The sequence below is a fragment of the Anarhichas minor genome, unplaced genomic scaffold (genome assembly GCF_050575085.1).
Source record: "Anarhichas minor isolate MPS153535 unplaced genomic scaffold, ASM5057508v1 ptg000079l, whole genome shotgun sequence".
Lineage (NCBI taxonomy): Eukaryota > Metazoa > Chordata > Actinopteri > Perciformes > Anarhichadidae > Anarhichas > Anarhichas minor.
Genome location: NW_027466525.1, coordinates 70,820 through 95,051, shown reverse-complemented (window position 1 = coordinate 95,051; position 24,232 = coordinate 70,820). Strand labels below are relative to the sequence as shown.

The following is a 24,232-nucleotide window of genomic DNA, read 5'->3' as shown; positions in this document are numbered from 1 at the left end:
TTAGAGATGATCGATCTGCGGTTGTTTTATTTTATTGGAAATAACCTGAAATTAGTTGCTGCCTTGTAACAGATCAGAGAGGAACGTACAAGATTAGTAACTACTAATATAGAGATTCAGCCCCTTAAATATATGCACACAAAATGAAAACATAGATATTGTACGGACTATATGGCAGAGTGGATTCTACTTTTGGGAGAAATCCCAGACAGCAGCAGTTAGAGAGTCTCGGCCTCGTTCTGCTGCTGTCAAATGAGAATTTGCTTCATTTTGGTCCACAGACAGAAAGTCTCTTTCATCACACAGATTAAACCCAGGAGGGAAGAAATATACCCAGTGTCTGTAAAAATGAGTCCAAACTGAGGAGATAAATCTCGTCTGTACAGTAGAGTCTGTAACCTTGTTAAAGACTTGAAATTCATTTTGAGAGAAATAAATTATTTCCCACTTATGACTGCTTGGCAGATTGCCACCTCGTCTCCTTTTCTTAAAATGTGAAAATCGAATTTCCTCAATAACTTCACACTCCCGTCCTCCTCCACTTCCAATACGCTCTGATCCAGATTCAACACTCCTCTTCTTGGCTTATTGCTCTCACAGTCATCCACAGCTCCAATATTTCTGGGGGTCAGACAAAGTTATTTATACACACACACACACTGTATCATGTTATATCAAGAAGACATCTTTCACACTAACACACCATCTGCTGCCCATACTTAGAGGCTTTTAGTGCCTGATAACAGCTGAACGTGTATGTAATAATGACTTCATTTACAGGGAAAACAACAAGTGCTTCAACAGCGAGGAACAACAGATTATAACAAAATGAGGAAATTATTCTTTTGGTCCACCTCCCACTGATGATGTTGTTCTTGACTACAACGAGGGCCACAGAGTCAATCGTAGCTCATTTTAATTAAAAGGTCATTTGTTTTGTAGATTGTTTTCACTTATTGCTGACTGAAGGTAATTACTTCCTGCTGCTCTCCTTTCACAGTAAAAGCATTGCATTTACAACTCATTGTAAAGCAGCTGTAGGAACATAATGACATTGTCACTGAGGTTAGCACAGACTTATATACTATGTGTTATGATGATGCCCGTCGAGGTGTCCGTTATCATGAATTAATGGAGCACTTGAAGACGTTCAGGGTCCTCAAAGTCCATTAATTCCTGATAAAGGACACCTCCATATCCCACTAATACCACGGTCACTTTCCAATGCCCCCCCAAAAATTAAGACAATTAAATTATATTTGCATGCCTTTTGCTGCCAAAACGATTCCTTGGTAACCCTGTGGGTTTGACTAATACCTGGAAACGCGATGCTAGCTAGAGTCAAAGTCAACAACAAACGGTGTATTAACTGTCATTTTGTTCTCGTCTTTGTGTTGATCTCATCTTCTATTTGATTGTCTAGTTTAGTTCGATATCGACCCATTCTCATTCCCAACCCGTCACCTGCAGACGCTTGGTCGGGACCTTTTGGCCTCAAAGCTACCTGCTTAGCTTTAGTAAAGGATCGAGGCAGCGTTGACTCAGTTGTACAAAGGACGCCAACAGCGGCATCCTAGGGGACAGTCTCTAGCAACAGAAAATAATATTGTGTCCCACAAGGAACAAAGAATCTTCAAAATAGGAAACAATAAAGGACTTAAAATCGCTCCTTGTGGAACTCCTCTGTAGAAAAGAACTCTAGGACAAAGACAGCAACAAAGAAAGTAACTGCCGGCTAGACAAATGAACATCTGTGTTGAACTGGAAACAGATGTTTTTTAAGTCCATCCGACAGACTCACGTGTTTGAAGTTGCGGAAGGGGACGAACTGGACGATGTCCCGGAGGACGGGCTCTCCTTTGGGCGATCGCAGGATCCCGTCGTCGCCGTCCAGCATCTGCATGTCGCTGAAGTCGGCGTTCCCGATGCCGACGATGATGACGGACATCGGGAGGTGAGAGGCCTGGACGATGGCCTCCCTCGTGTCGGCCATGTCGGTGATGACGCCGTCCGTCAGGATCAGCAGGATGAAGTATTGCTGCGAGACATCGTAAAAACAATCGAAGGTTCTCAGGTTGACGTAGTTAACATATATATTTTTTATCTTTAATTTTGCCTACTAGGCCTATTTTTAGCCCCCTGCTCGAAAATTGCATACTCCTACTCTTTTGAGTAAACTACCCAAACTACAAGGTCTATTTTAATAATTTTGATGGTCTATACAGGTAACACTTGTGAGATGTGTAAATATTGTGTAAATATTGTGTATATGTTACTGGTTAAACACTGCAACACTAATGGCACAGCTCAAGTTGAAAATCTTTCAGATTCGACTGAAAAAAAAGCACTTTCATTGATATTTCTTTGGAATACAAACACTACTGTGTCATAGCAAACAGGGTTGTGGTCTCTCTGAGCTCATTTGACTTAGATTGAGTGAAGCAGGCCAGCATAATAGGAGGTCAGAGAAATGAGCATTCGGCTTGAAATTCTGTACTCACTCATGCTCTATTCTAATTTTATATACTATATAACTATATATTTCACTTTTTTTATCACTCATATTATTCAATACATCCAAATACAGATGTTAGGAATCATTTTGAGATTCCTGACATCATCAGAGCTCTCAGCCATAGGATTTTCTCAGTCCCTGTGTGTGTATGGCACTTATCTCAGCCTATCATCGGTCGATTTCAGTGAATAAGCCCTCCTTTCGACGCGCCATAGTCTCAGGAAGGCGTGTGACGAGTTTGGTATTGATTGACATAAGTTTCAGCCAATGGAGCCAATAATAGTGCGGCGTCTCCCCGTGCGTAAAATTCCATTGGCCGAAAGTCTGACCGCTGGCCCGAGCTGGGTTGACCCCCCTTCCACAGGAACCGGCTTGGCATAAACAGGATGCGCTTGATGAGCTGACGGTAGCTCGGGACCGGAGCATTTTCGATGTTTTTGTACTAATATTTCATAAAACCTGACCAAAAACCATGGATTTTTCCGGTGAAGACCAGTGGCATTGGACCGTTGTACGGTCACAGCGTTGCGGTGCGTCTACGGAGAGAAGAGCCGACGGTATGTACGTCTTCTCTGCCTGATGCTAATGCTAAACGATGTACGGATTAGCCGGCTAGCTGCTAGCTTCGTGGTGAAAATATTGATTTGAGGCAGACATAACGCCGATTTCTGCCCAGGATTTCATGCTTTTATGCCACGATTTATAGATTCTTATATGAGTAGCCTATAGTTGTGTTTGGAGTGTGTCAAAAGTGACTTATATGATAGTGTTGCCCATATGTTGCTGTTTAATCCGGAAAAAAAACTGGACAGATCCACAATATTGACGAACAATAAGGCTATTTTCCGAACAATATTTTCAGGGGTGCTGAGCCAGATTGCACCCAAATGGGGGAGACTCGTAGCCAGAAGGTTAAAAAATTAACTGAAAATATAATATTGAAACTATATAAGAAATGCCAAAGAGGACCTTTTACGTAATCACAAATATGAAGCTAAAATCAAAAAAATCACAACATGAAAAAGACAAAAAATAAATAATAGACGTCAATGGTGAATTTCTAGATGCACCTGCTGTATTTAAAATGTTTTGCGATGCATCAAACCAACTTCACATCTTCTCTCAAAATGTCAAAAGTGAACCGAACATGACTATAAAGTAACTCAGACCAAAAGAAGTGCAGTTATGTTTTTCTTTTCTTTAATTTTTCATGTATTTGACATTTCTGTTTTCAGGCTGTTTCACTCTCCACCATCTCAAACTGGCTGAAGACGAACGGTGAATAAATTCCACCAGAGTTGTTGCAGTTGTTTTGTTATTTGCTGAAACAATGTCACTGATCCACTCACTCTCTCTCAGATACTCAATAAGTACTTGTCAGGTGATTGGGCGAACCATCTGTCAATCAAGCTGAGGAACGAAAACGCCTTTTCATCATGAAGTCTAGTTTTTTTTTACCATAAAGCATGGGATGCTTTAGGGGGCGGGGCTACATCTCACCATGGCCTCTTTGGTGTGGACCTCCTGCGAGGCGGAGTTGGCGACCTTCTGGATGATGGGGGCGATGTTGGTGGGACCGTAGAGCTGCAGCTTGGGGAGGCAGGCCTGGTAGGCCTCCACCACGCCCTGGATACCTGACAGCAAACATACATCAGAGTCAAGAAGCACAAACATGAATTCACTCAAACACAGGAATCTGAAAAACATCCCTGATTTTGAGAAAACGTCTGATAATTTTCTATCTTTTTTGACACATTCCTGAACATTAAATCTTTTTAATGGTTCCAATGTTTCCTCCACAAACACAACCAGACTCTGGAGGACCAGTCAGGTTCACTCCGTGTCTGTCTGAATGTGTTTAGAGGCGTCCCAGCATGCTCGGCGGCAGCAGTGGTGTGGTTTAGTGTCTCCTTCCTTCACACACACACACACACACACACACACACACACACACACACACACACAGAGTCTTAATTAAAAGTGTCTCTCTGAGCTCATCAATGACCTTTACAGCCGAGAGGGCGAGAGACCTTCAGCTGAACTCTCTCTCTCTCTCTCTCTAACAGTTTCCCCCTGGTTCCAGTCTTTGTGCTAAGCTAGGCTAACAGTTTCCCCCTGCTTCCAGTCTTTGTGCTAAGCTAGGCTAACAGTTTCCCTTGCTTCCAGTCTTTGTGCTAAGCTACACATGGCAAAACCTTGTCTACATTCCAGTTAATTCCACTAATTTACATTATTATATTTTGCATATATTATTTCTCTACATTTTAATTCTGCAGTATTTTATGTCTTGAATTCAAATTTTTACTTAAAAAACTTAATTTCATCTGACAATTAAATAACTTTATAACTTTAACTAAATGGAATAAGATTGTGTGTCTAATAGAGTTAGCTGAATGTTTTCATCATCAGTGAATCAGCTTCATAGTTTCTCAATTTAGCAATTAATTAAAATGATAAAAAAAAGTAAATTTTCACACTGAGTGGAGCTTTAAAGGAGTTCATCGGACTCCTTCACCTCCTCTGACTGACGGAGCTCCTTCGATCCGCCGCCTCGTCATCACCAAACTGATCAAAGAGTTTCTCTGACTTCTGAAGCTCAATATCAAACATTTGACTCTTTTTATATTATTCTCTTTTTCAAAGAGAAGGAGAAAATCAAAGCTCCTACCTGCACACTCTGGGTTCTCCTCATTAAAATTCACTGCAAAGTCGTGGGAGACCTGGAGGAGGAGGAAGGAGGAGGAAGAGGAGGAGGAGAGGGAGAGAGAGAGGGGAGATACAGGAAGTCTGTTTGATCTCATCATCAGAAAAAAAACAATGACATCATCCCCCCCTCTCTCTCTCTCTCTCTCTCTCCTCACCTTCCTCCTCTTCATAATTTTCTTCTTCTTGACGTGTAATAGGAGCAGTTGACCCCCCCCCCCCCCCCCAGGAGATTTTGTATCTTCTGTTTTTATGCTCATGGTTAATATGAACTACCCGATCAATGAATGAAATGAAATGTTTATTTATGAATTAAATAAAGAATAAAGTCAGTGAAGTGACTCTTGTTAGTTTCTCTGTTATTTATGTTTTATTTTGTACAAACAGGAGACGGATTATACCAATAAAGCTTTAATAAAATAAACAAAACATGAACACCTTATGATTATAATATGGGGAAGATTTGTGAATGATTAATAAATGAATAACTGTGAACAGAGGCATGTGTTGGTATTTCACTTCAGAGGAAGATAAATAAATAAATACAAATAAATAAAAGTAACTCAATTAATAAATAAGTAAATAAATGGTAATAACACAAAAAATATATAAATAAAAAGAAACAATTAAAATATGAATCAGAATATGGAAAAATAATATTAATAATGATGATAATAATAAAATTAAAGTTTAAACAAGTAAATGAATGTATTAATTATTATAAATGGTATTAAACTCATACTTTATTGTATTTGTCTGTTATATTGCTGTACTATACATATATAATGTTTTACTATAGTACTATATGTCACTTCATATATCCTGTACTTTATTATGTTAATATGTTTTACTGTTTTATTAAATTATATAATAGGCCTTTGTTATATTTCTACATTAAAAGTGTTTTTACTCAATCCTGAGGTTTTCATATTTTGGTGTAAACTGTCACTTTAATTACTCTTGTATAGTTTATATGTTGTAGCTTTATATACCTCTTATTATTTATAATTATTATGTTTGCTAACATTAGCCACTGTAAGCTAGCGTTCAAGAAAAGGCTGAAAGCAACGAAACAAAAGAAAAAGTTTGTTAAAGAGTGAAAGTTGTTTTTTCTCTTTTGTTCTGAAGTCACAAGATCTCACTTTGACTTCCTGCTCTTCAACAACTCGGACGTTGAAACGCAGCGTTTGCAGCTTCTTGAATGGAAATAATCAGCATCAGACAAGCAGCATGCCGCAAGGCATCATGGGAAGAGAAGTGAAGGAGCAGCACCCCGGGGTGACGAGGAGGAGGCCGGCTGGTAATTACCAGAGCCACCCCCCCTGAAGACAGAGAGCATGCTGGGACATTACCTTGTAGTCAGGAGGGATCTGAGCTCCGAAGCCGAACGCCGGGAACATTTTGTCACTGAGTGAAGAAAAAAGAAAGAAAAGAAAGTCAGAGAGTAAAAATGGAAACGAGGGTCTGTGATTGGCTGCTGAGTTAACGAGCTCATTCAGACCGGCTGCTACTTCAACACAAAGCACAGAAATGACTTCTGATTGGCTGTGAGAGCGTCAGCTGATGACTTCCTGCTCGGATCGTCTCATTGATGTCCAGATCAAAAAGCTTGGGACAGAATCATTTCTATAAAAATAGTTTGTTCCTCGTGTGAAACAAGAAGTTTTTGTCATGTAACTTGCGTACGTCAGTAACGGCACTTCTGTGATTATTTTAACGATCTTTTTAACTAAACCTAACTAAGCTGTTTCCTGTGAAGACAGAAGTTTATTTTGAAAAGACTGTATTCATGTAACGAGCAGAAATTGACACGTGTTGCTGGACTTTCGAAGGAAAACGAACAATAAATGAGGAGTAACGTTTGTCTCTGATTGGTACGTATGTATGAGGAAACACTTAAATACACTACAGGAGTTCCTCAAACTGAACCCTGCAGACAGAAAGATCTTCAGGGTTTTTCTATTCACTGAGAATAAAGTACAACCTTTCTAAAGATGTGACATTATAAAAGTGAAGCCTGAAGGTTTGAACAGTCTCTCAGCCAGAAGAAATGAAACCTGGCAGCTTCAAAAACCCAAATACAAGAAGACAAAGAAGGTAGAACTAAGAGCATGAGAGGAGATGTGTTGTTCTATCAGTGCTTCTCTATCTGAATAAAACATTTAGTTACAGGAACAGAAGCTCAGGTTGTCGTTCTGAGTGTACTGTCCCTTTAATGAATGGACTCCTCTGATTGGCTGCTGCGCTGTGACTCAGACCCACCTGTCGTAGTCCTGGCAGATCTCCCCCACGGCCACCAGGGCCTTCAGGTACTCGTTGGGCTGGTACGGGTGGATGTAGTGCAGAGAGCAGCTGTTTCGAGGATCTCCGTTAGACGCCGTGAAGTCGATGGCTACCTGGAGACACGGCGACCAATCAGAGACCAGCGTCAGTTAGTCGGCTAGCGAACACATTGGCTGGTTTACTACAGCTGTCTGAACCCAAAATAAACTGATTTAACTGCAATAAACGGATCAAAAAAGATGCAGAAACAACTACATAATAATGCCGACTTGTAAAAAGTCTGGATTCATGTTTTGTTAGTTCTCTCCACAAGACGACAAGTAAATGACTTTTAAATGCTGGTTTTCTGAATGGAGTTTGGACTGATCGGTGCTATGCTATCCTAACATTGTAGCAGCTCCAATCACCACTCAACATAACATCATATAGGTGTAGATACGGCAGCGTGTCATTGTTTGTACCGTATGGTTTACACACATTTATAGTAGTGCTGGGCAAGTTAACGCGTTATTATCGCGTTAACGCATTCATTAATTAACGGCGACAATTATCTTATAGCGCGTTAACACATTTAAAAAAAAAAAATGATTTTGCAAGTCCGTTGCTCACTGGCAGCGGTGGAGGAATAGAGACTACTGGACATGGCTGCGGTCAACTCAGCAGACACTTACATGTTAGTGCACCTATATGCTGAAATTCACCGTAAACTCATTCAAACAGCACAGATCGGGAGCGAGCGAAGGACTTTGAAAGTTAGCAGAAAGATTAACGTGAGACAACATCCGGCTTCTTCAGACGAACATCTGGTTTTCAGAATAAGATGCCAACAAAGTATGAATTATATTCACATTAAGTATAAAACGTGCTGCATCTCGTGAGTTAAAGGTAAAATACACCTAAATTGTGCGTAAAGTGTCTTTATTCTTTGATCGCTGGGTCACCTTCATCACCTCTGAGTTACAGCATCATAGTGATGAAGAGTAGAGCTGGGTCACCATCATCACCTCTGAGTTACAGCATCATAGTGATGAAGAGTAGAGCTGGGTCACCTTCATCACCTCTGAGTTACAGCATCATAGTGATGAAGAGTAGAGCTGCATCACATGCTCTGACTGTCATGAAGACACAACACACACATGTAGATGAAAGGTGTGAAACATGTTCCTGTTGCACAGCAGTGGAACGTTTCACACACAGTCACACACTGAGCACAGATAGTGAAGAGATAGAACTGCTGCTGTGTGAAGAGAACACTGCTGCTAACAACAACCTGATGTGTTTAAAGTGTTTACACACAATGTTATTCACCTTTAGTTCATAGAGCAGCACTTTAAAATAAAAGTGCACAATACACTACTTTATAATTCATTATTGAACTTTGACATAACAATGAGATTAATCGTGATTAATCGCAAAACATCCATGCGATTAATCGCGATTAAAAATTGTAATCGTTGCCCAGCACTAATTTATACACATAGTTTTGTCCGGTCTGTACTAATACAGAGCCTGAATGAGACGCGTCGCTCCGATGTAAACACACCTATGCGTCATACAGAGAGAGAAAGTTTGCGTCGGGTGAGTGGTGGGAGTTGTGGCTGATGAGTCAAATGAACACAGAACTTTCACACAGGAGGCAGCTGTTCGTGTTGCTTGTGAAAACAAAGGTCCAATCCCAACGTCCCCCCTAAAGCCTGAACCCTCAGGGACTAACTGACGTCACCTGGTAGGTGGTACCTTGATGACAACAAAACATTTTATTATTTAACGTTATTTTAAACGTCTTTGTGGCTCTCTCTTTACGAGACGAGAGGTAATTGTCAAATGTATTTACTTGTTTTTGTCTAAACAGCTTCGATAAGCAAAATTAATACAAATATCTGATTAGTAAACCAGGTGTATATTATAGTTCATGCTTTTATTCCTCTGAGTGCATGTGTTTTAAAGGACCATCTTGAATCCTTAAAGGTACTACAATTAACTTTCATGTTGTGTTGATTGTGTCGCCCCCTGTGGACTAAAGTGGTAGTGTCTCTGAGCACCAGACTCTTTAGAAAACCAAATGTTACTGCAGCAGGTCTGACAGTCTGCCCTCCCAGTCCTGGTTCTGGTTACGTAACTAATTCATCTAATCTAAGAACACGTTATGTCACAAAAAACTGGATGAATAAATATATTTGTCATGAAGGAAAAACCGACACTTTACCATATTTAGAAATATAGCTTTTCCTTCCCTAAAATAAACTTCAGCGGGTTCTAGAGGGGATCGTTGTAAATGCACTAACACAAAGTGCATTCTGTAGTTTCCTCCGGAGACGACGTGAACCAACAAAAACAATCATCTGATTGGAAGCGCTGCTGCAGAGAAAAACACAGCTCCCTCCTGACTCTGCTGCTTTTTCTTTTTACCGAAGCTTCCTCGCTTGTTTACATGCTGAGTGTTTGTTGGTGATTAAGACCTCAGTGGAATCGTTCCAGAAGTAGAACAACTGAATGACTGCAGGTTGGAGCAGAGAGCTTCCTGCTGATTAAACATTTAAACATTCGGGAGAGACTTCGCTGCAGGAAGTGAAGCTGTTCAGCTGAGTGTTTAACACGAGTTAACAAACACGACGGCGCTGAGCAGCATCGTCTTTGTGTCTCTGCCAGACTGAAGCAGTCGAGGTGTATCCCAGCATGCACCAGGGGAGGTTTATTACAATCACACTGTGTTTAGGAAAGTTTAAATCAAGCTGAGATGAACAACAACAGACTCTTTCAGAGTCAAACTAGCCAACTAGCTAATTAGCAGACAGCTGGCTAGCTATCAGGCGGCAAAAAAGTGAAGTCAAAGCTTCATGTGTTAAAGCTGCATCCTCTCTAGTGTCCACCAGGGGGCGACTCCTCTGGTTGTATAGAAGTCTATGAGAAAATGACTCTACTTCTCTCTTGATTTATTACCTCAGTAAACATTGTAAACATGAGTTTATGGTCTCAATCTCTAGTTTCAAGTCTTCTTCAACACAGCATGATGTTCATTTAGTACATTATGGTCCATTTAGAGTCAAACAGACCATAAAGCAGGGGATGCTTTAGGGCGGGGCTACACGGTGATTGACAGGTCTCTACCGGTACGTATACGGCGTCTCTACGTCACTCCTCCTCAGTCCAAAACAAACATGGCGACAGTCGTATTCAAAGATGGCAACAGTGAAATCGCCGAACTCAAGGCTTCAAAACATCAGTCCACGAACCAATGAGAGACGTCACAACGACACGTCCACTTCTTCTCCCCGCCTCTTCGGAGGACAAGCTACCGAGCTAACCAGCTAGCCTTCTCTCCTTAGCTACGTCCGTTCTTTTCTCAGTGAGCTGCTTCGACCATTAATGTAGAAATGTTCCCGTTCGTATGAAAGATGCTAAAAAAAGAAAAAGAGGCAAAGAGCTGCAGCGTCAGACTGGTTAAACTGGTTAAACTGGTTGAACTGGTTGAACTGGTTAGTGGTCCCAGTGATGCTCCTGCACGTGTCACCGTGGTTACCGTTTCCATGGTGACATCGGAAATTACTCCAAATGCACGGGACGCTTGTTTTATTTATTTATTTTCTTCTTCTTCTTCTTTTGAAGAGGATGTCTGTGTGTGTGTGTATATATGTGCGTGTGTGTGTACGTGTGTGAGTGTATATGTGTGTATGTGTGTATATGTGTGTACGTGTGTGAGTATGAGTGTGTGAGTGTGTGTGTGAGTGTGTGCGTGTGTGAGTGTGAGCGTGTGTATGTGTGTGTGTGTGTGTATATATGTGCGTGTGTGTATGTGTGTGTGTGTATATGTGTGTATATGTGTGTACGTGTGTGAGTATGAGTGTGTGTGTGTGTGTGTGTGTGTGTGTGTGTGTGTGTGTGTGCTCACTGTAAACTGGATCTGACAGCCTCCCATGATGTAATCCAGGAAGGAGTGCATCTTGATGATCTGCAGACAGAACATTTCATATTTTAAGTTTCAAATGAAGTGACGTGACATCACGCTTTCATCAGCTGACTGGTATCGTCCAATCAGATTCAAGCAGCCGTGATCAGCAGCTTTCATAACGCGACACCTGTTCTGTTTGTTTCTTTGATAATTTATTGTACAGAAATTGGAAGACAATGAAATCTACATATTTAACTATAATATATATAATATAATTCCAACAAGTGTTAACAATGTTAGAAAAAAAGTCTCTACATGTTATAAATATTAAACTATTCCCATGTTTCCAGCCTCCCCTCTCCTCTCCTCTCTCCTCTCCTCTCCTCTCTCTCCTCTCTCCTCTCCTCTCTCCTCTCCTCTCTCCTCTCCTCTCTCCTCTCTCCTCTCCTCTCCTCTCTCCTCTCTCCTCTCCTCTCCTCTCTCTCCTCTCTCCTCTCCTCTCCTCTCTCCTCTCCTCTCCTCTCTCTCCTCTCTCCTCTCCTCTCCTCTCTCCTCTCTCCTCTCCTCTCCTCTCTCCTCTCTCCTCTCCTCTCCTCTCCTCTCTCTCCTCTCTCCTCTCCTCTGTTTCCGTTTGCGTGTGAGTGTGAGTGGTGGACGTGAGAGTGTCGCGGAGGTTTGAATGTGTTTTCACTGCTTTGGGATTTGTTCCTCTGTTCTTCTGTCTCTGCGCGTGATCAGGTGAGATACTGAGCAGTGTATTTATCGGTAGAACGTGTGATTAGTGGTGTTTGGTGTTGTTCGGGAGGATGGCGTCCTCCGAGACGCCACGCCCGTCAATCCGGCAGGGAGTCCGGGTAGTTCCACCGGACAGCAGCGTGTCAGTAGAGGAGCTGCTGCTGGCTGTCGGAGAGCAGGTGGGACATGACAAACTCTCCTTTGCATCTCGGATGAATAAAGCTGTGGTTGTGTTCGTGGCGAGCGAAGCTTATGTCCACAACCTGATAGAGAGCGGCGTGTTGATCAGGGACAGCTTCGTGCAGGTCTCTCCGCTCTCAGTGCCCTCTACGCGGATCACCGTGTCCGGTGTTCCGCCGTTTATACCGAACGAGCTGTTAGAAAATGAGCTGCGCAGGTTTGGAAAGTTTGCCAGCGGATTTAAAACAGTCAGTTTGGGGTGTAAGGATCCCAAACTGAAGCACGTGCTGTCTCTTAGGCGGCAGGTCTTCATGTTCCTGGAGTCACCTACACAAACACTGGAGGTGTCCTTCAGGGTTAAACACGGGGAGGGTTCATACATGGTGTACGCTAGCTCGGGACAGATCAAATGCTTTGAGTGTGGAGATGTAGGACACAAACGCTTCGCGTGTCCGCACAAGCAGCAGAGAAGCGCGGAGGCGGAGCCTCCGGCCGCGGAGCCTGGTGCCGCGGCGGCTCCCGCCGGTGCGGTCGGCGGAGCTTCTTCGTCTTCTGCTGATAACAACAATGTCGATAAGGAGGATCAGGGCCAGTCTTACAACCAGCAGGTTTCTGTGGTGGCGCAGAACCTCACTACATCTGGTACCGAAGCACCACCACAGTCGGTAGAAGTGTGTGAAGAGGCAGCTACAGGTTCTGCAGGTGGAGATCTCACCATAGCCTTAGATGAAGGACAGAGTGTAGGGTCTGTGTCCAACAGCCAGCTGTCTTGTGAGGGAGAGGACATGGAGTATGAGAGTGAATCAGATGTTGCATCTAATTCTGAAACGTGCATTAAAGGCACTGATCTGTATTCACTAGAGGAAATAAACTTGTTTTTGGATGTAACTTACAATAGATCTGCAAAAGTGAGTGATTATTTCCCTGACATTGAGAAGTTCATACGATCTGTTGGGGTGGCGCAGAGAAAGGTGGGTTTGGACCTTCTAGATGGAAAAAAGCGCTTCCGCCTAAAGAAACACATCACAACCTTGAGGAAAGTAAGGAAAAGTAAAAGGGTTCAAAAAACTAAGACAGTTTAACATGATCATGTGTCACACGGGGTTTTCCACTTTCCACTGCTTACTTCTTATCTTGTCTTACCTCCTTCCATCCTCTGACCTTTCTATGCAGAGCTTCAATTTAGGGTCTTTAAACATCAATGGTGGGCGGGACGGGCATGAAAGAGCATTAATACAGGAGGTTGTAAATCAAAAAAGGTTGGACATCCTCTTTTTGCAAGAAACTCACACCATTCCATCAGATGAAGTAGACTGGGGTTTATGGTGGGAGGGCTCATGCACCCTGAGCCACGGCACCAATCTTAGTGCCGGGGTAGCCGTGCTGTTTAGAACAGCAGCTAATGCAACCGTCCTGTCTGTCACTGAGGTGGTGAAGGGTCGTTTGCTGATGGTGAGGGCAGAGATAGAGAGCTTGCTTTACTGCTTAGTGAACATATATGCACCAAATCAGGGGTCAGAAAGAGCACGCTTCTTCACTACGCTGCAAAATGAACTGCAGAGCTGCCATCAGGAGCAACTGATCATCGGAGGGGATTTTAACTGTACTCTAGACTTCACCATAGACCGGAATAGTGAGGAACCACACCCGCAGTCAGCTCAGAGTCTCCACAACGTCATCACACACTTAGATCTGTTGGACACGTGGAGAATAAAACACCCACTAAACAGACAGTACGCTTGGGTTAGAGTCAGCAACGACAGGATTAGTGCAGCCAGGCTGGACAGAATTTACATCTCTCGCAGTCTCAGTTCCAGACTGAAGAACAGCACAATCAGTCCAGTTGGGTTCTCTGATCACCACCTCGTCAGTTTAGGCTTGATAACCTCACCAGGTGAAAGGGTTAACTCTTACTGGCATTTTAATAATAAACTTCTACAGGACAGCACTTTTTGTCAGAGCTTTGGGGTTCTTTGGCAGCAGTGGAAAACTGAAAAAGTTCGTTTCAGTTCTCTGAAACAGTGGTGGGAGGTCGGAAAAGCACAGATCCGTGTGTTCTGCCAGCAGTACACCTCAAACGCCACCGCTATAATCAAGTCTGCTGTTAAAGACCTTGAAGCCAACATAAAGATCATTGAGGAGGGCTTCCAGAGAGACCCAGATCCCGGTGTGGGCCAACTGCTGAAGGAGAGGAGGTTGGAGTTGAGCTCCTTCCTGCAAGAGAGAGTGAAAGGAGCTCTGGTCAGGTCCCGTTTCCTCAAGTTGAAGGACATGGATGCCCCAAGCTCGTTTTTCTTCAACCTGGAGAGATCGGTGGCGCAGAGGAAGCGGATGACCTGTCTGAAGCTCCCAGGAGGCAGGATAACCACTGACCAGAGGGAGATGAGGACCCATGCCGTGGGCTTCTACGCTGCTCTTTTTGGGGAAGAGCAATCCTGTACGGAGAGCTCCTGGAGGGTCTTCCCCAGCTCAGTCCAGCAGAGAGGGATATGCTGGACGGAGAGCTGACGCTGGAGGAGCTGACGGTTGCAGTGAACCAGATGGCTTCAGGAAAGACTCCGGGAATCGACGGTCTCTCCTCGGATTTCTTTAAGAAATTCTGGAACATTATCGGTTCTGACTTACACTCTGTTTTGATGGAATGTTTTAAAACAGGATCACTTCCTGTTTCATGCCAGCGGGCAGTTCTCTCTCTGCTGCCCAAGAAGGGCGACTTGGCCCTTCTTAAGAACTGGAGACCAGTGGCCCTGCTTTGCACAGACTATAAGGTGCTTTCCAGAGCCTTATCTAACAGACTAAGAGACTACCTGGAAGTGGTTGTAAATAGCGACCAAACCTACTGTATCCCAGATAGAACATTTATGGACAATATCTTTCTCATCCGTGATGTGCTTGATGCATGTAAATTCCACGATGTAGATGTTGGTATTGTCTCACTAGACCAGGAGAAGGCTTTCGACAGGGTGGGTCATGCATATCTGTTTTCTGCACTCAGGGCTTTTGGGCTTGGTGATGGGTTCTTGGCTTGGGTGGGTTTGCTGTACAGGGGTGCTGAATGTATGGTAAAAATGGGAGCTGGCCTGAGTCGACCGATCCCTGTACGGCGAGGGATAAGGCAGGGTTGTCCTATCTCAGGGCAACTATACAGCCTCGCTTTTGAGCCTCTGTTGTGCAGGCTGAGAAGTCGGCTCAGTGGTCTGTCACTGCCTGGGTCCTCCAGTCTTTGTAGTCCCCTCGCTGTGTCTGCGTATGCTGATGATGTAAACATCTTCATCAGGGACCAGGGAGATGTTCTATGTCTGCAGGATGCTTTGTCTCTTTATGAGAGGGCTTCATCTGCACGGGTGAACTGGGAAAAATCTGAAGCCTTATTGGTGGAACAGCCGAGACATCAGACGGTGCCTCATCTGCCTGGAGGTCTTCAGTGGGGAAAAGAAGGTCTAAAAGTGCTGGGTGTGTTTTTGGGCTCTGAGGTTTTTGAGAAAAAGAACTGGGAGGGAGTTAAGGACAAGGTGTGTGCTCGGTTCTCTAGGTGGAGATGGTTACTACCCCAGTTGTCATATAGGGGAAGAGTTCTGGTTGCTAATAACTTGGTTGCCTCGACTCTGTGGCACAGACTCATCGCTCTGACGCCACCTGGAGGCCTCATAGCAGAGATACAGAGGTCTGTCGTGGACTTCTTCTGGTCCGGCCGGCACTGGGTTCGTGCAGCAGCTCTCTATCTGCCTGTGGCAGAGGGGGGGCAGGGTCTCATCGATATCCAGTCCAGGATCGCCTCTTTCAGACTCCGGACTGCACAGAAGTTGCTCTATGGCTGTGGCCCCAGCTGGATGGACACGGCTCGACTGCTGCTGAGGAGAGCTGGGTGGTTGGGATATGATAAGCAGCTCTTTCTCCTACAACCTGAGGAAGTGGACTTGGCCGGGCTGACGCCGTTCTACGGCTGTGTTCTGCAGGCGTGGCAGATTTTTAACATCTCACGTAAAGCTGATGAGACTCCGGGCGTGTTGCTGCTGGAGGAACCTTTGTTCTTCAACAGCTTCATTAGAACCCAAACGCTGCAGTCTGCCAGCCTGAGAACGCGTCTGAGAGAAGCCGGCTGCACTAAACTGGGACATTTGGTGAAGATGTCATTAACAGCAGCATCTATGGTCACCTTCAGGCAGAACACTAACATCACGTCTGTCAGGTTGACCAATAGAATAGTGGAAGAGGTCTGTGCCGCCCTGTCACAACGCCTGAGAGCAGTTGCAGGAAACTGTACTCTGTCTGACCAATGGGATGAAGAGAGTGAGTACACCCCCCCCCCCCCCCCCCCCACTCTGCTCATTGCCCCAGCGGTGGGGGACTGGCAGGGGGGAGGAAACAAGCTGCTGACGTTCACAACCCATCACCTGGACAAGTTTCAGGCAGCAGAGAAAAAAGCTATCTATGAAATCTGTGTAAAGGTTGTGAACCTCCGCTCTCTGGCAGGGTTGACAGAGTCGAGGTGGACCGAGTTCTTTGGCCCAGGTTCTTCCCCGAGAGGCAGCTGGAGGTGCATGTACAAGCTGCCCGTTGAAAAACGGACAGCAGACCTCCAGTGGAGGGTTGTACATGGAGCTATAGCCACCAACAGATACCGGGCACACCTGGATCCACAAATTGGGGAGAAGTGTTATTTCTGCTGTCAGACTGAGACCCTGGAACACTTGTTTGTTCAGTGTCCTCGGCTCTCGGCACTCTTTCAACGGTTAAAAAGATGGTTTCAGGGTCTTGGACAGGTGTTTTCTTTCATGTTGTTCATCTTCGGTCCAAAATACTGCTCAAAAAAGAAGGCTGTCCATACAATGGTAAACTTTTTATCTGGTTCTGCCAAGTTGGCCATCTGGTTGACACGGAAGAATCGGGCTCGGGGTGCCGGTAGTGAGGATCCGGTGACAGTTCTGGAGGGACTGTTGAAAGCCTGACTCAGGGTGGAACACACCTACTACCAGACAGTGGACGATTTACAGGCCTTCAGGGACAGATGGACTACTGGGAGCATTTTATGCTCAGTGGGTGCTGGTGGAGAGCTGGTGGTGAACTTCTGAACATATTGATCATTGAAATTGATTGTTTATTTGTTCTTTGGTGCTTTATTTTTGGTTATTTGTTTTTATTTTATTGATTTTCTGATTATTAAGTGATGATTAATTAGTGTTTATGTTTTCACTGCAATAGTGAAATTAAGGGTTTTTAAAAACCAAACCACTCCTCTCTCCTCTCCTCTCCTCTCCTCTCTCCTCCCCTCTCTCCTCTCTCCTCTCCTCTCCGTGTTCACTTCCTGTAGTTCAGTCAGAGTGTCTCCTCCTTGTAGTCACATGACTGTTGGTCTCAGATGAATCAATCATGACTTCATAGTTTCACACTTTTTAATGTTTTTACACATTCTGGTTAAAGTGAACTCTTTATTAGAGGAGAGATTTATAATGAGAACATGAAGAATAAAATGTTTTGATGAAATATAAGTTTAAGCTTCGTTTTGGTTGATTTTTCTGATGGAAGCGTTGGTCACACACGATGTGTTTTAGGACCGTCGGAAAGATGAAAATCTCACGATAATGTCGGCGTTTACAGCTTCTGGCTGATAAACGGTGCAGTTTTGGTGATTGTTCATACTGATGAGGATCAGTTTCATGGTCCTGGTTAGTCCACCTCACCCTGAGGCTCTCATTTCATAAGCAATCAAGATCATTAGAAAGGATGAAGGATCATTTGAGCTCTGAATAAACAAGTCCTTCCATTGAATTCATTGATTGATGCAGTTTGTTTTAAGTCCGTCGTCTCTTTTATATAAATATTTTTCTAATAAAACATATTCAAATTGTCGATGGGATTGTTGTGGATGAGTAAAGGTTGAATTTAAATGAATTTAAAGGTGAACTTGTATCTTGGGCTGTGGTCTTCCTGAGTGTGGCAGAATGAGATCAGAGAGGATCCCTACGGAGGAACCTGATCTCAACGATAACTCCTCCTGCTCTTACAAAACATTTGCTTTTCATTTCCTTTCCTCCGGCTCCTCGTCCATCGAGTGTTAATGAGCCTTCTTTTGAAGCGTGTCGAGTGTCATCAGGCTGAATGTTATCTGGCTCTGGATCGGGCGGCAGGATTCCCCCGACTCCCTCGTTCACTGTCTAAATGTCGGTTAGTCGGGCTGCATGATAGGCTCAGTGTGTCACTCAGACGAGCCTCCGAAAAACATTCATCTCTACTGAGAAATCCAGTTTTAATGTCCTAAACCTGGGAGAAAATATTAAAAAACAATAATGGGATGAGATCTAAAAGAGTTGAACAGGAATGCAGCGTTTCTGTGGTTGTGTTGAGTGAACCTGAGCTGCACGTTTCCTGAAGTTAACTCAGTTTCTCAAGATCTTCTCTTTAACTTAACTAAGTTGTTTCCTGTGAAAAGATTTCATGTAAGGAGCAGAAATTGACAGTTGTTGCTGGACTTTAGCATCAAAACACAAGATAAATATGAGGAGTAACTTATTTTAAGATGTATGAGTTGTATGAGGCTACGTTGATTGACAGGTCGTCTCTGACACCAACACTGATTCTAGAGCCTCAGTTTGTTCTTTAATCGTCTTTACTGCAGCTCATCAGAGTCTTAAACAGCTCTTCACTTCTACTTGTCTCTCTGTTTTCTCTGCTTTTCACTTCTGCCCAAAATCTAATTGCCTTCGTGGATTAATAAAGTTATATTAAATTAAAGTGACGTCTCTCTGGCCCCGCCTCCAGCCACATGTCTGCGTTACCTGTCCACCTGATGACCTCCTTCCTCCCACCTGAGCCTCGTTCCCTCGTCAGCCCTGCAGCACTTAGAGCAGCTTGTTGTCTCATGTCTTTGCTTGTCTACCATCTGTCACGTGTTTCCTTCTTGGACTCATGAATCTTTGAATCCATCCTTTTAGATTTAGGTCTACTGGTTCAGACTCTGACTTCCTGGTTTTGACCTTTGCCAGCAAACATCTCCATTAAAGGAGAAAAGAAAGCGTGACTAGTGTTTGTGTCTTCATTAGTCTCTGAATATGATGATGAATGCAATCATCTTCATTAGATCACATGACGTATGCTGATCCCACTGTGTTGTGTTTCTTTAGCACTGACAGCGTGTTGAGAACAAAGAGCAATAGATGACGGTATAGATGTTGATATCTGTCAGCTTTGTATTTATGAATCGTCTCAGGACTGAAAACACTCCTCCCTCTGTGGAGTAATAAAGTAAAGTTACAGCAGCAGAGAGTGAGACATCGCTGTTTTAACTCACTCTCTCACACAAACAAGCAGTCATGATGACGTGTTGTACTTTTCTGTCGGTTTGAAATATTATATTTAGAAATCCATGTAAACTGAATATATCCAAGTTACCGTTGAATGACACCAGCGTTATGTCTGCTATATGCCAAGAAAAACTGTTATTGATGTAATGTCGCAGTTTCAGAATAATTTAATAATATTGCTATTAATATAGTGTTTTAAATAAATAATAATAATAATGAGTTACTTACAGGACCATATAATACATTTGAGCTGTAATTAGGTGGAGGACCGTCATCTTTATGAAGTCTGATTCATGACCTGTCTTTATTCTCTGTTATTAGTTTAAATAGCAGATAATGTGAAGAATCAACAGCGACATAGAGCGGCGTGTCGTCTGCATAGAGGTGGAGATCAATGCTGTGCTTATGGATCGTGATCCGTAGTGGTGGAATATTAATATTCCATATAGTACAGTGGACTCAGGTCAGAGCCGTGTGGTACTCCATGTGGAATATTTGGGGTTTTTTAATGAACACCTCTCTGTTACGTGCTGACGTTGCTAAACTGTTTTACTGTTAAAATTGAGTTTTTTATCTGAACGAATGTTAGTTTGTCATAACCTCCACCAAGCAGGTTATGTTCTTCAATTTGTTCTTCAGGATTACAGAACAACTTCTGGTCTATTTCATGAAATTGGTGGAAACGTGGTCCATGAAAGAATCACAGGACTACAAACAATATTCTTTACTTCCTGTAGTTGGCCTCCGCGGGGTTAACTGTGCTGTTAATGAGCCAAACGAAACCCTCGCATGTCACATTTCCCAGCAGCACATGAACACACCGCGAGGGACAGAAATAAGGTGCTTTAATAAGTCGGTCGGTCACCTTGCACTGGTTCAGAATGACGATCCCAGAGTTCCTGTAGTTCTTCTTCTTGACTGTGTATTTGGGATTCAAGCACGGCCACTGCACCTGAAAACACACACAGTCATTATTATAGCGAGTTATTTTCATATATATAAACATAAATACAAATTTTAAAAAGCAATTAAGAACAATACAAAAACCTCCGGACATCACATACGTGAGCGACACTCACACAATAACAAGAAGAAATCACAGAACAGCCATTTCTAAAACAATAAAAGCTTCATGCATAAAGGAATATTAAAGTAATTAATACAAGTATTTGAACAGGAAATAAAAATCTGTTCATCAGAAAACAGCATAAACATTTAACTTTAACCACGACTTAATGAAAACGACTACAAGTAGCATTTAAAGTGTTCGAGTCATTTTTTATTATTATTTAAAAAATATTATTTATATTTTTAACTCTTTATGACTCATTCCACTTCTCTATTCATGACGTTTTATTTCCTTTGAAAAGGATTCTATTTACATTTTAATGTTTTCATGTATATGTTTTTATTCATTCATTTAGTTTTTAATGCATTATGCAACACGTTGAATTGTGTATGAAATGTGTTTAACAATAAACTTACCAAACCTTCATGAAGTGGATATTTTAACTTGAATGAAGTAGTTTATTTTTACCTGAAACTAAATGAACCTTAAACGTTGTGTTGTCACATCATGAAGGAATGTCATATTTCCAACAGGGTTTGGCGGAGAAGCAGACTAACATCTGTTAGATGTTGATGCTTATGACAGGAAACAGATGTCTCAGCTAATTTTCAAAATAAAAGCATCCAGCAGCTAATCTCTGATCAGATTTATCCGCTGCAGGTGAAGCTGATCATTGAGATGATAATTCAGTCATAAAAAAGATCATATCAACAACATAACTGAGTCCTCAGAGGTACAGACGATAGTGTTGATGATGACTTTAATAACACGCGTTGTATTGATGGAAGATGTTTGTTTATCAGAACGCTTACAGACTCGCTTTCTGTCCCTACACTGATGTTCTGAGTGTAATTAGTTAGCCAAGAAAGAAACGAAATGCACAATAATAATAAGTGCCTCCGAGGATTCACTCTGACTCTATTACAACGTGACCGCGGGAAAACCAGGCGGCACACGGCGGTTCAGACTCTATTTGTGTCCGCATAGATGGATGGAGGGGGGGGGTGAACCGAGAGCTCCCTGGAGGCTTCGGGTCGGGAGCCGACTGTCGGCTGAGGAAGGAGGCCAATAAATAAAACCTGAACAGAAGGAGAAGAAGAGGTGGGGGAGGGGAGGAAGGGTTCCCCGATGGGACTCGACTGACTGCTCACATTGTTTGTCCTCCTGTTGGATGACGGCAGCGATGAAACGGCTTCCTGTTTCAGGGTTGTTGGAGGTGACTGCATCTCTGACCAATCACATGTTCAGAGCAGACTGAATGTAAGAAGTGGACGAAGACGCTGTGACGCCAGACAATTGTTTGTGGACTGATGTTTTGAAGCCAACAGTTCAGCATTTTGGCCGTAGCCATCTTGGTTTTATAGCCATCCCCATTTTAGTTTCGTTCCTTCAACCATCTTGGTTTTTGACCGTCTCCATCTTGGTTTCTTTCCTTCACCATATTGATTTTTGATTGTCGCCATCTGAACAGACAGAAATCTTGTGCGGTCCAAACCCGGCAAAAATCACCAAACTTCAACAAACAAACAACCTTTTAATAACCCCTGGAGACAGAAAGGCAACACTCGCCGATCTCTGGCCAACAACTCAATGTCTTGTGGTCCTGACACCTTGAGTAGACACTGGGCATGACTAACATGATGAGTTAACACGCTGTTGGTTTGAATCTGATCATGAGATTTGTTGATCATTCACAGCCACAGTCTGAGGTGATAGTGAAAGATGAGACGATCAATAACTTTGTCCTGAACCCAGGCGACAGTAAACTATACGATGCATTCAACACCTGCAGCGCTTCATGTTTGACTGTTTTCAGCCTCAGAAGAGGGATTCTCTTTAAATGAGAAGTGAAGGAGGACGAGTTAATGAAAACGGTGGCGTCGTGTCATCAGTCAAAGAGGATCATTACAGTGAAACTATTCGTGTCCTCGTCACTGATAATGAGACAGCTGAGAGGGAGTCGCACATCGTTAGTGTGTTTTCAGCCGTGTGTTGTCATCTTCAGGCAGTTTGCAGAGAGAAAAAAACACTCAACCTGAGCATGTGGAAACAGAGCGCCGTTAACGGAGCGCTTTAATTAGCGTCTGCCAAATGTCTGTCCAACAGCCGTCTCAGCAAACTGCGTCTTCATTAGCTCGGCCTCCATCTCCTCCGTCCCGGCTAATTACACCGTCTGTCGACATAAACTGTGCGGCCCCCGAAGGTGCGTTTTCAAAGGGCGGTCACGCTGCTGCTTGGAGCTTTCACGGAAATCCTGGAGCTGCAGGAACCTGATGGAGATCAGGTCATTTCCTCTTAAACCTCCCGGGGCTAACGTCTGCTGCTAACTGTGGTTTGCAGCCACTTTAGCAACGCGGCTAAGCGGAAGCTAATGTCAGTCAAATGGTCACTGTGGTGAGATGGGTTTCAGCTGCAGATGTTTTGGCTCCGAGTTGTTTTCTTTGCCAAAGAACTCTGCAGCCGTGCTAGCAGCTCTGTGAGTCATGCTAACGCTAGCATGACGACGTGCTCGCAGCTCTGTGAGTCATGCTAACGCTAGCATGACGACGTGCTAGCAGCTCTGTGAGTCATGCTAACGCTAGCATGACGACGTGCTCGCAGCTCTGTGAGTCATGCTAACGCTAGCATGACGACGTGCTCGCAGTGACGATGCTAACATGCTTTAGATTATTGACCATGTTCATCGTCTTTGTGTTCGCAATTTAAATACATTTGGGGTCACATGGGCTGCTTGTTCCCTGCTTGTTCCCTAGATCTCGCTCCCTAGAGGGCACTGTTACATGTTGGTACCACAGACTGAAGTGGACGTAGTCGTCGTGACGTCACAGATTGGTTTGTGGATGTTTTGAAGGCTCCAGTTTGTTATTTTGGCCGTCGCCAAGCCAAAGTTCTACTGGATGTCTCATCTCATTGTCTCTCAGTGAGACGTTTGAGAGGTTGATGACTGGACATATGTGAATGAAACCTTAACGTCTTTGTCTCCTACCTGTCGTCCATCGATGGCTCCTCTCATCTCTTTGAACGAGGCCTCGAACTCACCGATGTAGTCGTGCTTCCCGTTCGAGTCCCAGTCCCACACGGTGCACTGAGTGGACAAAAAAACAGAGACAGCTCAGTGGACAGCTGAGTTATGAACGGATGAGAAACAAAAACATGGAACACGTCTGAATCATCAGAGGAGAGATGTCCCTCTGTTATCATGTCTGAACGTGATCGTCACACTCTGAGTTTTAAGTAATCATCATTCAGGCACATTCATCCGGTGATGAAGACGCTCGTTATACAGAATACTGGAGGAAACGTTTGTGCTTCTTCTTCTGAATCTTCTGTCTTTATAACGTAAAACCTAAAAACCTAGATTATTAGCTTATGTGGATACGTGTAGAGACGCTGTGATAGAGGTGCTGCTGGACCCTCCGTCCACACCGTGACGTCCTCCCAGTGGAACCAGTTCCACTGGTTCCACTGGTTCCACGAATAAATCAGACGAGAGCTCTGAATCCAGGACAGTTCATGAAAAATAGATCGGAGGAGGTGAAGAAGAACGCTGATGGTCT

General features: G+C 43.5%; 1 protein-coding gene across 1 annotated transcript in view; it reads right to left on the bottom strand.

Annotated features, from left to right (window-relative positions):
- Positions 1-24,232, bottom strand: part of cpne4a (copine IVa) — a 42,702-nt gene that overhangs the window by 1,948 nt on the left and 16,522 nt on the right. Inside the window, exons 7-14 of the mRNA XM_076081265.1 lie at positions 23,662-23,760; positions 20,472-20,558; positions 11,391-11,450; positions 7,481-7,614; positions 6,571-6,625; positions 5,184-5,235; positions 4,016-4,149; positions 1,802-2,038 (exon numbers count right to left, since the gene is read on the bottom strand). Of these exons, the coding sequence (XP_075937380.1) occupies positions 1,802-2,038; positions 4,016-4,149; positions 5,184-5,235; positions 6,571-6,625; positions 7,481-7,614; positions 11,391-11,450; positions 20,472-20,558; positions 23,662-23,760 (858 nt within the window). The remainder of the gene's footprint in view (positions 1-1,801; positions 2,039-4,015; positions 4,150-5,183; positions 5,236-6,570; positions 6,626-7,480; positions 7,615-11,390; positions 11,451-20,471; positions 20,559-23,661; positions 23,761-24,232) is intronic.